Source organism: Branchiostoma belcheri, unplaced genomic scaffold (assembly GCF_001625305.1).
Source record: "Branchiostoma belcheri isolate BF01 breed outbred unplaced genomic scaffold, Haploidv18h27 scaffold7, whole genome shotgun sequence".
NCBI classification, from domain to species: Eukaryota; Metazoa; Chordata; class Leptocardii; order Amphioxiformes; family Branchiostomatidae; genus Branchiostoma; species Branchiostoma belcheri.
This window is the reverse complement of record NW_017804353.1, coordinates 1,129,346-1,142,052: the sequence shown is the minus strand read 5'-3', so window position 1 is coordinate 1,142,052 and position 12,707 is coordinate 1,129,346. Positions and strand designations below refer to the sequence as shown.

General features: G+C 43.1%; 2 protein-coding genes across 2 annotated transcripts in view; one reads left to right on the top strand and one right to left on the bottom strand.

Moving 5' to 3' along the window:
• Positions 1–9,259, bottom strand: part of LOC109484290 (E-selectin-like) — a 16,635-nt gene extending 7,376 nt beyond the window's left edge. Inside the window, exon 1 of the mRNA XM_019787548.1 lies at positions 9,247–9,259. Within this exon, the coding sequence (XP_019643107.1) occupies positions 9,247–9,259 (13 nt within the window). The remainder of the gene's footprint in view (positions 1–9,246) is intronic.
• A 1,082-nt stretch (positions 9,260–10,341) lies between these two features.
• Positions 10,342–11,897, top strand: LOC109484289 (leucine-rich repeat, immunoglobulin-like domain and transmembrane domain-containing protein 2). The gene is made up of 2 exons (XM_019787547.1): positions 10,342–11,263; positions 11,707–11,897. Exons 1-2 carry the CDS (start codon positions 10,342–10,344, stop codon positions 11,895–11,897), a joined length of 1,113 nt encoding a protein of 370 aa, XP_019643106.1.
• Positions 11,898–12,707: the final 810 nt, after the last annotated feature.

Sequence of the window (12,707 nt, the reverse complement as noted above, 5' to 3'; positions counted from 1 at the left end):
TATATATATATGGTAGGTACTGTGACATACTTACTTTTACAGACCATGAGATTATTCACAACCCAAACTCCATCATTGCAAGTCACCACGTTCGCGCCGCCGTTTGAAGTGAACCCATTTCTGCATGTGTAGGTACATGCCTCCAGATGTTCGTAAGGCCATCCACAGCCATCACTGTCCGCATTGAGTGGCATTGGTGGTAGATTATCACAACGCTTTCCCGCTGATAGAAAAAAACACAAAATACAATTTTTCCAGACTCATATTAGACAAAATTAGTTCACCACCACCAGAGACTGAATAAGGTGTTATGCGCACGTTACATAATGTTCACTCCGCGTGAGCAGGTTTTGGCATAAGGCTGGGGGAAATATGAGACTGATCCCGATTTCTATCTAGCATTCTAAGAATTCTCGACGAAGATTTGCTTTCACAAAAGCATGTCACAGTTGATGTATTTCTAATTTAGATAACATATTGCAGTGTTATCTGACCCAGTACTATTAAACATTCATCAAGCCAACCAAAAATGCCTTCGCTAGAATTAAAATCTAAAGCATTTTTCACAGCACAATCAGCTGGTATGTTTCTGTATCTACAAAAACGAAAACGGTAACCGTCGGAAATAGTAGGCACTTGAAATACATACCTCTACATCGCAGGCGGCCCGGAGGTCCCCAATCCCAGCCCGGGATACACGTAACAAAGAGGGAGCCCCCGACAAAAATTGCCTTGGGTTCGCAACCATAGTTACATACGGTCCCAACTGGGTATGGGGGTGCCGGTACCGGTGGCGGTGGAATACAGTTTAATAGGTCGGTGCGGGGTGGACTAGGTGGGTCATTATGACAATTGTTGTTTATTGTCCCTCCAGCTGATGAAAAACAACATTCGAAAGACTGATCAATTTTAGACTCATTCTAAAAAGAAAAGAGCAAGTCTTCGTTACCAATCGACCACCGAAACATGATTTATTTGCTCTACCATTTAATAAGCCCCTCCCCTCTCTTCTTAATCAAACCCCATTTTCTTAACGTAACTGCAACCGTGAATGTAGATACGTACTACAGACTACGGGTCGTCCCCAATCCAAATGCCATTATGACAGGTCTTCACGTTGCTGCCGCCGACTTGAATGTGAAATTGATGTATAAAATCTCCTGGACCGAAAAGATTCCACATGAATGGAATCATAAAGACAGACAGTAAACGGTACAGGCATAGTGACAAAACGCACCTTCGCAGACCAGGGGGGTTCCGGTCCAGGTTCCATCATAACATCGCAGGACCTGGTCGCCACTGACCTGAGTGCAGCTCGGTTGGCATTGGTAGCTACATCTCTCCTTATGTTTGTAAGGGGAATTACAGCCCTGACGGGTGGTGCAGGGTGGGCTCGGTGCTGGACCGCAGTTCTGTCCCACTGATTACGAAACAACAAAAGCGTGGAGTAGTGATAGTCTATCAACTACGAAAGCGCGTAGTTAGCATAACATTTAAGTTTTTTTCCACAATACATAGCGACTCCGTTTCTGCTACTACACAAATGCTGTTTTTGTAGTAGCAGATCTAGTCTCTAAAAGCAAAATGTAGTTATGGCATCCCCTGCATAATTGTTATCAGATGACTATATAAATGGCATACATACTTCTACAGATCAGGTGGCTCCCAGTCCAGGCTCCATTTCGGCAGGTTCTCTCGGCATCACCGCCCACTGGGACGTAGTTCTTTTTGCACCTGTAGGTACATGTCTCGCCATGGTTGTAGGGTTGCTTACAGCCACTCCGAACGGTGCGCTTTGGGTTTGGTGCTTTATTACACCCTGGGAGCCATGATAGAGAACAACATTTGAAATACACGTATTTTCTCATACTCATTCTTTCTCGGAATTCAACAAGAAAACAATTATTTTGTGACCAGTCATACTCGTGCCCAATTCCTTATTTCGAAACCAGATTTGTCTGGAAAACGTCTTATTTTATCAAGTTAGACATTTTACACAAAAGTTCATTAATGTTTTGACCTGGGGTTGAAAAAGGCACTGCGCATGATACATCTAACAGATATAATACCACCCTAATAATAGGCACTTCGATTAGAGTACTGGAAGCGGGTTAAAGAAACCGATACAGGGCCAATATACAGTTCAGTTCATCCTCAGTGAGGTGACAGCAGTTCAAAGTAAAAAAACACATAATAAGGCCCCAAAGTCCGACCCACATAGTCTGCTATCTAAGGAGGCTATAATGGTAACACAATACAACCAGTTTTCTGTCCTTACGTTTCTTACGCTTAGCTGCACCCAAGTCCAGAAGAATGGCTGATACCATAAGGACTAGCAACACACCGTACAGAAACCTGAAAGTAGAAAAGAGTAGAAATAAATGCATTTCTTGTTCTAATTGAGTGTACGCAAATACTCAATGTCGTGTACATGGATTATAACATAGACCATGTCGCCAATACACGCAGGTCAACGTTGGTCTCCCAGATAGAAGTAAGTAATTGAGAAGAATTACAAAATGGTGTTGTCCCGTAATGGTCACATAATGTACATGCAGTACTGTTCATCGAACTTGGTAAATGAAATTTGATCAAAAGATGAACTGATAACTGTGTCTCAATGACAAGCGACCTGCATGTCGATTCAAGCTTCTCATGAATACTATAGTAAAGAATGGTTCAAGCTTATTGTAGTAGTCAACAGAGTTCAAGGTCACAGAGCCGACAAAGTGGCTACCCATTTAGACTGTAGCACGAACCGTGTCACAAAGAACCCAATGTTTCAACATTTCACGTAGACAACAGAGACAGCTTCAAAACTTTGTATAGTACTCAATACTTATTTTGTGTAATTTGCCAATGTTATGATGGGTGAATCATATCCAGGGTATGCCTCCAATTAAAGTGGCATCTTTTCACAAACCACTGCCACCTGTATGTTTGAAATACTTTGAAAACTACCGACCTCAGCTCTTTTGCAAACACAAAAATACTGGCCCAGTATTTTTGTGTTTGCAAAAGAGCTGTGGTCGGTAGTTTTCAAAGTATGCCTAAACATAGTAGGCATAAACATCTCCACAGGAAAACGATTCAGAGTTCAAAAAGCAAACGTGGTCTTTCTGACAAGATCGCACATTTGTACACTGTGACGCGCGAGATTCAAGCTTATAATTATGACGTGTTTGATAATTGACCAATTTTAAAAGGGGCGCGTTAGGTAGATAGGTCAGTGTGCTTCGTGCCGAGTGAAACATGAGTCTATTGAAGTTCAGGCAAGTAGAGCGTAATTGTAATTAATGTAGCAACAGGTTTTGCTTGTTTCTTAAGACAAGAAGATTATGATGAATGCTCCCCATTGGCGTCATATCAACTTATCTACTACCACACAAATGTTGACATGGTCAAATGAGCAACCCCCCTCCCCCTTTACTGTGCAGGTGACCAATCTTAAAAAAGTGTCACAACCCTCCATGAGGGTCACTTCCCCGCGTTTTCAGAAAAACGTACCGTAGCGGACGTGGCCTCCCAAAAACACTTACGGCTGGTTGTGACCCTCGCTTTAGACATCACTACCCATACCCTCACATAGGTCATATTGGCCATCAGCCAACGGCAAGCAAAGCCTCGCTATCTAGTACCATTCCCTTAAAGTTATGTGATACCTTTCCAGAATGAATTTCACTAAATTCAACCCAAGCATCGAGAATCTTCTTAAGTTCACGGGCATGAAATACAAAGGTTCGCCTACCGTTACGAGTGTGTACGTTGAGTGGAAGAGAGTAATAGTACAGTACAAAATGTACTAATATTAATACCCACACTGCTGTACACCAATCTTGGCAAATATATTTTATCAATATTTAATATTTAATAAATCCTATTCTCCTTTCGAACAACTGTATTTCAAATTTAATATTAAACCTTAAGTTAAAAAATGGGGGCTGAAAGTCAACGCAGCTAAGTGTAAAGTCATATCCCCAGAGCTAGAGGGGGAAATAAGTATAGAGGGGTCCGTTGTTGAAAAAGTGCAGGAATTTGTTTTGCTAGGTAGTGTTATACCAGGCACTAGAAGCGATGTCAAGAGGCGGGTTGCCCTGGCTGCTTCTGCCTTTGGTAGACTCAGGAAATCAGTCTGGAATAGGTCAGATGTCAGTAGACACCTAAAAGTCCATCTGCTGTATGCTCGTATCTTCCCAATAGCTACCTATGCCTGTGAATCGTGGACACTGAAAAAAATTGATGAACAACTCCTATTGGCATTTGAAATGAGATGTCTACGGGCTATCCTGAAGGTCTCAAGGAGAGACCATATAAGAAATGAGGAAATACGAGCTATGCTTAAAGTGGAGAGCACAATTATTGACAACATCCGGAAAAGAAGACTGAAGTGGTTCGGCCATGTACAGAGGAGACCCCCAGACTCATTTGTATACCGGGCCTACCATCAGGATTTTGATAACCCTAGACCAAGAGGAAGACCCCCCAAAAGATGGCGGGACCAAATAGTGACTGACACTGGATGGCCCCTTAAGGTCGCAGAACAAAAGGCTAAGGACCGTGCTGCCTGGAGGGAGAAAGTGAAGAGGTGCAAGGGGCCAGTTCTGGCCTAGGCATTTAGGCAGGTAGGCAGGCCTTAAGTTAATACTTTTTTAGCTGCCTAGCTACGGCTCGAATGGTACAGTCCAACTTGTTGTACAGTGTCCGGTCACGCAGATGAAAAATAATGGCAAGGTGCCCAAACACGAAATTCAATGTTTTGATCATTGATAGTGTCGCCAATTTACATTTTTATCATGACGGATGAAAGGAAAGTACTCACTGGACAGAGCTACAAGTAAATAGTAAAAAAGGTAAAAAGTGTCATGTGAAAACCATTTGCTCTTACAAACTTGAAAAATGACCTCAATTCTGTGGTGTAGAAGATAATCGATACTTTTTCCCTACCCGGCTCACTTTGTCATTGAATAAAAAGTTATGTCTGACTTTTTGTTTGAAATCCACTCAAAAACACAGGAAATGCCATTTCAGAAGGTTCAATTTTCAAAATTTTCCGGGGAAGCATGCCCCCGGACCCCCTAGGGGCTCGCTGGTCCCTCAAACATTGGGAAGAACCCCCTCCCATTCAAAATCCTGGCTACGGGTGTCAAAAAGAAGTTTTATGGCGGCAACTGACAGCTTCAAGCATTTTCCAAAGTTCTCAGTACTTGCTGCATGGGGTCATGTACATGTAGTTATACCAAGGCTACGACCCATATTCAAGATATACCAACAATATAATATTTTTTCACAACCTGCCGCCCCTATATATGTCGTTTTTGAAAGGCTTTGAAAACGTCTAGAAAGCAATCTCAATTGCACCTCTTTTTAACCACGAAACTTACTGGTAACAAGTCCAGGGAAAACTATTCAGAATTCAAAAGTGGTCTTTCTAACGAGATCGAGATCGTACACTGCTTACACTGCTTACGCACGATAATACTACAAAATTTCTTTCCATGTGGCCTAGGGATTAGATAAGAATAAGAAAACGGTATAACTTACTTCATCTTGAAGTTACGCAGGTGGACGAACAGTGCACGCGTTTGGGTAGTAGAATGGTGCTGGAACTTTCTCCCTGTTGATAGTTCAGAAGTGCGCCAAAAATGAGTTGTAGCGACGCGCGCGCTTCAGTCTTATGTGGACGCTCTCCATAATTGGCCAATTAAAAAAAGGGGGCGTTTTGTAGATAAGCCTACGTGCGTCGTGCTGAGTGAGACGTCACTCTATTGAAGTTCAGGCAGGTAAAGAGTAATTTATGATTAATGTTAATTAGTTCTTTGTCATCTTGGAAGACAAGAAGATTATGATTAATGGTTCTCTTTGGCCTCACGTGTCATCCTAATCAGCTACAACACATGTACTTTTTATCATGGCGGAGTGGGAACATGGTGCTCAACGAATCAGAAGTAAGACTAGGATGACTAGACTCCACCAGGCCTCCAAGAGGGTTAGGGTGGTAGAAATCGGTATAGATAGGGTCTGAGTGGCCAGGAGAGTGGGTTTCATTTGTCCCTCTGAACCGCGCGGGTAAATGAACTCTACTTTTTCCAAACTCCCCTGGCTAATCATTCTTTCTATTGTACTAAATTATATCGTTTATGAACTAGCGTTGTTAGTCTGGTAGATATGTACTCTAACAGTGCTACTGAAGATAATCACTACTGCTGTTTTCCGGAGTCAGAGTGCAGCCAATTTTCAATGATCTACACTTTGAAAACAATATTAGGAAGAATTATTGAGAATGTGCAAAAGTCAGTCTTTCAAGGACATTTTAAAAATTATGTCCCAAGAAAATCATACATAGCCCCGAAGATACGTTTTTCAACTGTTTCAACTGTTCTGCTGTAGTGTTTTAAAAAGTTCGAGGTCACAGAGAGAGCGAGAAAGAGTCAACCTCTTCAAGGCTGCCACCTTCTCTATGACCTCTTATGACGTTCTTGATAATTGATCAATTTCAAAAAAGGGGCGTGTTTTGGAGACAAGTCGGTGTGCGTCGTGTCCAGTGAAATCTCGGTCTATTGAAGTTCAGTCAGGTAGAGAGTAAATCTTGTTTTTCTATCATCTTGGAAGACAAGAAGATTATGATAAATGATTTTCATTGGCCTCACGCGGCAACCTTATCAGCTACCACACAGATCTAATTTTTTATCATGGCGGAGTGGGAAAAGTCAGTCTTTCAAGGACATTAAAAAAAATCCCAAGAGAATCGAAGATACGTTTTTTTAACTGTACTACTGTAGTGTTATAAGAAGTTAGAATTTCTAGGCCACAGAGACCTAGAAAGAGTCAACTTTTTCAAGGTCGCCATCTTCTCGGTCTCTATGACCTCTTATGACGTTCTTGATAATTGACCAATTTTAAAAAGGGGTCATGTTTTGTAGATAGGTCAGTATGCTTCGTGCCGAGTGAAACCTCACTCTATTGAAGTCCAGTCAGGTAGAGAGTAATTGTAATTAATGTAGCAAAAGGTGTTGCTTGTTTCTTTGGTATCTTGGAAGACAAGAAGATTATGATGAATGGTCTCCATTGGCCTCACGTGGCATCCTAACCAACTACCACACAGATCTACTAGTACTTTATTCATCATGCCGGAGTGGGAAGCATCGGTCTTTCAAGGACATTTTAGACATCATTTCCCAAGAGAATCATAGATAGACCGAAAAATGCGTTTTAACTGTACTACTGTAAGTTCGAGGCCACGGAGACACAAAAAGTGTCTCGGTGACAACCACTTGTTTACTAACCAAACTAAACACGTGACTCCGCGTGCTATTTTAAGCTGGCAAAGTACAGCCTAGCCAGGTAACAACGTAGGTTCATCATTCTCCCATGGCTACACATGGACTACAGTAGTGTTATAGAGAATGTTTAGAATACGTTTTTCAACTGTTTAACTGTACCACTGTAGTGTTATAAGAAGTTCGAGGCCACAGAGATCGAAAAAGAGTCAACCTCTCCAAGGTCACCATCTTCTCGGTCTCTATGACCTCTTTTGACGTTCTTGATAATTGACCAATTTTAAAAGGGGGCATGTTTGGTAGAAAAGTCAGTGTGCTTCGTGCCGAGTGAAACCTCACTCTATTGAAGTTCAGGCAAGTAGACAGTAATCGTAATTAATGTAGCAACAGGTGTTGCTTGTTTCTTTGTTATCTTGGAAGACAAGAAAATTATGATGAATGGTCTCCACTGGCATCACGTGGCATCCTAACCAACTACCACACAGATCTACTTTATTCATCATGGCGGAGTGGGAAAAATTAGTCTTTCAAGGACATTCTAAAAATCATTTCCCAAGAGAATCATAGATAGACCCAAAGATGCGTTTTAACTGTACTACTGTAAGTTCGAGGCCACAGAGACACAAAAAGTGTCTCGGTGACAACAACTTGTTTACAAACCAAACTTGACACGTGACTCCGAGTGCTATTTTAAGCTGGCAAAGTACAGCCTAGCCAGGTAACAACGTAGGTTCATCATTCTCCCATGGCTACACATGGACTACAGTAGTGTTATAGAGAATGTACAAAGATAAGTTTTTCAACTGTTTAACTGTACTACTGCAGTGTTCTAAGAAGTTCGAGTCAACAGAGATCGCGAAAGAGTCAACATCTCCAAGGTCACCATCTTCTCAGTCTCTATGACCTCTTATGACGTTTTTGATAATTGACCAATTTAAAATGGGGGCATGTTTGGTAGATAGGTCAGTGTGCTTCGTGCCGAGTGAAATCTCAGTCTATTGAAGTTCAGTCAGGTAGTGCGTAATGATAATTAATTGAAGAGACTGAGATTTCAATCGGCACGGCACACACTGGGCAATTATCCTGAAAATTGTCACAAGGCCACAAAGACAAAGAAAATTGTGGCCTTGACGGGGTCGCCTATTTTTTTTTATCTCTGCTCTGAGACCTTCGCCTGATTAGAACACCACAGTAATTACAGTCAAAACAGTTTAAAAAGTTATGTTCAGGTCTATCTGTGATTCTCCTGGGGCAGAATGCGATGTCTTTGAAAGGTTGACTCTTACACATTCTTACAAGGGGGTTTCTGTATTACATGTATAGATGATGGAAAACGCGAAACGTACCGTGTGAGGGCCAGGCTGCACTTTTCTTGTTTGGGTCAAGTGTCAAGTTGGGTTTGTAAAAGCAAGTGGTTGTCATTAGATAATTTTTCAACACTGTTAGCATACATGTAGCTCTGTCCATCGGGTCTTCCTTCAGAGATTTGTTGAACACACTGTTTCTTCGCTCTTCTTCATGATAAAAAGTACAGCCGTGTTCTACTAGTATAGTTGACAGATAAGGTTGCCCTGTGATGCCGATTTGAAACATTCATCATAATCTTCTTGTCTTCAGTTAATTATCATTACGCTCTACCTGACTAAACTTCAATAGAGAGAGGTTTCACTCGGCATGACGCACACCAACTTTCTACCAAACATGTCCCCTTTTTTCAAATTGGTCAATTATCAAAAACGTCAAATGAGGTCATAGAGACCGAGAAGATGGTGACCTTGGAGAGGTTGACTCTTTCTCGGTCTCTGTGGCCTCGAACTTCTTACAACACTACAGTAGTACAGAATTATATAACACAGTTTTCAGACTTATGGGAGTAACTATGGTAGAACTACTAGTATATACATGAAACACAGTTTTCTGGTGTGGCGGGATTATGGGAGTTGGCGTGATAGCTAACACAGACACGTACCTTGTACGAACATGTTGTGATTTGTCTGATTGCCGTACGCGTGGGTATATCTAGAGTCGAGATCTTACATCGTGAATCAAATGTTATCAATGTTACCTGTTCAACCAATAGCAGCTAGCACCGCGCAGAAAAAAACAACAAACAGCAAAAGCTGGTACGTGAGAGAGTTTGAAAATGCCCAACTCTTCAACTTGACTGGATCTGTTTGGCGTCATTGCACACGCATTGGATGGCTGTTGGCTGAATTGGATGTCGCAATTGGCTACTCGGTGCCATAGTAAGGCTTTAATATGAATGTGCTGCATAACTCGAATGTCATAAGTTAATGGTCTACATTCAGCAGAGAAGGAAAAGCACAGTCTCTACGCACCCGGAGCTCGAGAGAGAGAGGTAAGCCATTTTCTTACTTCACGCCTATGAAGGGAAGTATTGTGTTGGACTTCAAGTAACAGTGTGTGTATGTGTGTGTGTGTGTGTGTGTGTGCTTGTGTTTTGCGATTCTCAATAACTACAACAGAGCATTGTCAGTCATTCTTTAAGCGTTGCTACTCCCGGAGCCAGCCATGACTACAAAAATCAATTTAAAGGCGGGACACGTACTCGTTGAGGGATAAGCTGTACGTTGTCGGCGGGTTGGATCGCGAACGAGCCCTCGACGGTTGTTGACAGGGAGCCCCTCTTCTAAGGTTACTGTAGCGCTACTACTTTTTGTCTGTGAACTTGAAAGGACGCAAAGCCAAAGGGTGTCGACATGAAAATATAGGGATGGAGCGCAAAACGTCTGGCTCAGTTTAGGTATGTCTATTGTAGTTTTAGCGTCTAAGGGTCGAAACCAACGTAGTACACCTATTAAAGGCTACAGAAGACTAAAGCAAGTCATTTCATGTTGCAGGCGGAATTCGAGACGTGTCGACGGACGAAGAGAATAGACAATTGTTTTTACACCCGCACCGAACAAGAAAGGCGAAAAGGCTGTGTCTCTATGCTGGTTGCATTTCACCAGACGTTAGCCTAAATATCCCGTTTTTTGCTGTGATACCTCCAGAAAACAAGAAGCAAAATCACTTCTGAATGCCACCCACGCATCAAGTCAAAATGTTTGCTGCAGTTTCTATCATGTTGCTTTTACAAAACTTGGCACAAGTAAGCTCACTTGGCTCTTGCTGGACGGACGGTCTCTGTGCACGGCATAATCCAACCTTAAAAACCGTACCGGACAATCTAACATTTAGCACGCTGTCTAGCCTGATTCTCAAATTCAACGACATAGAACAGGTGACGTCAGTACCAGAAATGCCGAAGTTGACATATCTGGACTTGTCTTATAATCGCTTGAAAGTATTTCCGTGGTCCACACTCCACAATACGCCACAGATCACCAACCTAGACCTGCACCACAACCAAATATCACGAGTTGATGCCTACGTCGACTTCCCTCGCTCTTTAGTGCAACTTTCTCTTCAATACAATCGCATCGCCACCGTTCCAGAGACTTTCCCGAGCGGAGCGAACCCGCCGGAAAGCATCTTCTACCTCGGGATCTGGCAGAACCCGTTCCGTTGCGATTGCGGGGCGGAGTGGATCGCCCGTTCGCGGCGATGCGTGACGGAACACCGCCGAGACGGGTGCGCGAACACCACGCCGAAGAAAGTGAAGGCCTGCATGTTGGCGAACTGCGATTTTCCTCATCCAACTGGCACAGTGGTGGTCCTGGACGTCCCAGAAAATCACGCCACCTTCATCACTCGCCTGAGATATCCGTACGTCCTGAGGTGTAACTCGCCATCTGAGATGAAAGGGAAGTTCTTGAGGGACTTAAACCTGATGACTTGTGCCCCTCCCAGCACTTCTGCAAAGCCACTACAAACCACAGAGCCTCACGCACCTAGGACAACCCGGACACAGCAAGTCGAAACGGGAGAACCAGAAGAGGAAAATAATGAACTGCAAGTCACTATCAGCGGACAGATGACCACTGTTACCAACTGGAAGGCACCACTGACGGAATTTTGGAAAGGTGGGGTTCTTGTTTTATTCCTAGTGGCGTAGAAGGCTTTACCTGGTTGGAAACATAAGTGTAATATAGAATCGCTGGCATTAGATGTCTGAGGATTCTGAATCTCCTGGTTGTAAATCCCACCATATATTTTGTTATTGGTACTGTTAACTGGCGATTAATATTAACTGTACATGTGTAAATGGAGCGCCCTAGTCTCTTTCTTTGTCACAGACTATCCTATCCAGAACTGCGCCTACACGTATCTAGTATATATGCCTGAATGGGTTAAGGTTAGGTTTGGGCACGGTTCTGGGTAGTCTCCGCGAATCCAGGAAGTAGATTTTGCCTCAGGCACGGTTCTGGATACAATCCAGAACTGTAACTGAGCATGGTTCTGGATAAAGCACGCTTCTGGATACAGCAAGGTCTGAACTCGACACTCGCTTTCCTCTTTCCCGCAGCGTTCACCGCCATCTTATTCGGTGCGCTTCTCGCCGTCCTGGTTGTGATCAACTTCACCCTGCGCCGCAGATCGAGCGCTCTCGTGCATCGCTTGCGTCACCGGCAGACTGCAGCGGGTCTTCACAGCACGGCAGGGGAACCAAGACGCCAGAGGCGCAGAAGAGACGGCGAGCAGGAAACAGGTTTCTAGAAATGGCCGAAACTTAAAGATGCCAAAGTGCACTATGGTGGCATGAAATCCAGCCTTGTTAGCTATACATGTAGCTATAGGCCGGCTCCTGAAAATTCGCTCCCAGCAAATTTTTGGGAGAGGACCTATTGTATCTGTATCTGTATAGCCGGTATAACCGCCTTTCGGCGTAACACACCAGCTTCGAACAAGGATGATAGTACGCAAACTACAAGCAGCTTTTTAGTGGCCACAAGACAGTATCAAATTGGGCAGGCAGTATGCAGTATCCATTCCCCAGACAATACCCATTTACCACCGAAGGATACTGTCTGGCTAATGGATACTGCCTGGCCAATTTGATATTATCTTGCGACCACCGAAAAATCTGCTTGGAAATTAGATACTATGGCAATCCCTTAGAAAGTTACGATATCGCCTCCAATTGTCTGTTCGAGATTCAATTGTATATCAATAATATCATGTTTCTAGTTTTACCACCAAAATCACAGTGAGTACACGACTACAAACGCGCTGCACGTTCTAGTGTCCGCCCACTCAAGTGCGCATACCAGAGTAGCACCTCAGACTAATAAAAACAATTCCTGGTAAAACGGAACACATTCATGATTATGGAGGATTCTAGGAACTGTAACCTACCTAAAACAAATGTTACGCCACACCCCCATTCCCCAAATCAGATGAAAAAGTTGAACGTAATATGAAGGAGGTTTTAACTATAATTTTCAATACAAGAAATTGGACTTACCCAAATTTGTGACTGTGCAACTCCAGTCTTGATCAAAGAACGGGCAATCCATCAATTTGGGG

Bases quoted from the DNA above. Each gene is read 5' to 3' on its own strand.
- LOC109484289 (XM_019787547.1), top strand. From the start codon at position 10,342: ATGTTTGCTGCAGTTTCTATCATGTTGCTTTTACAAAACTTGGCACAA. The intron at 11,264-11,706 runs GTGGGGTTCTTG...TCTTTCCCGCAG, and splicing joins ACTGACGGAATTTTGGAAAG to CGTTCACCGCCATCTTATTC.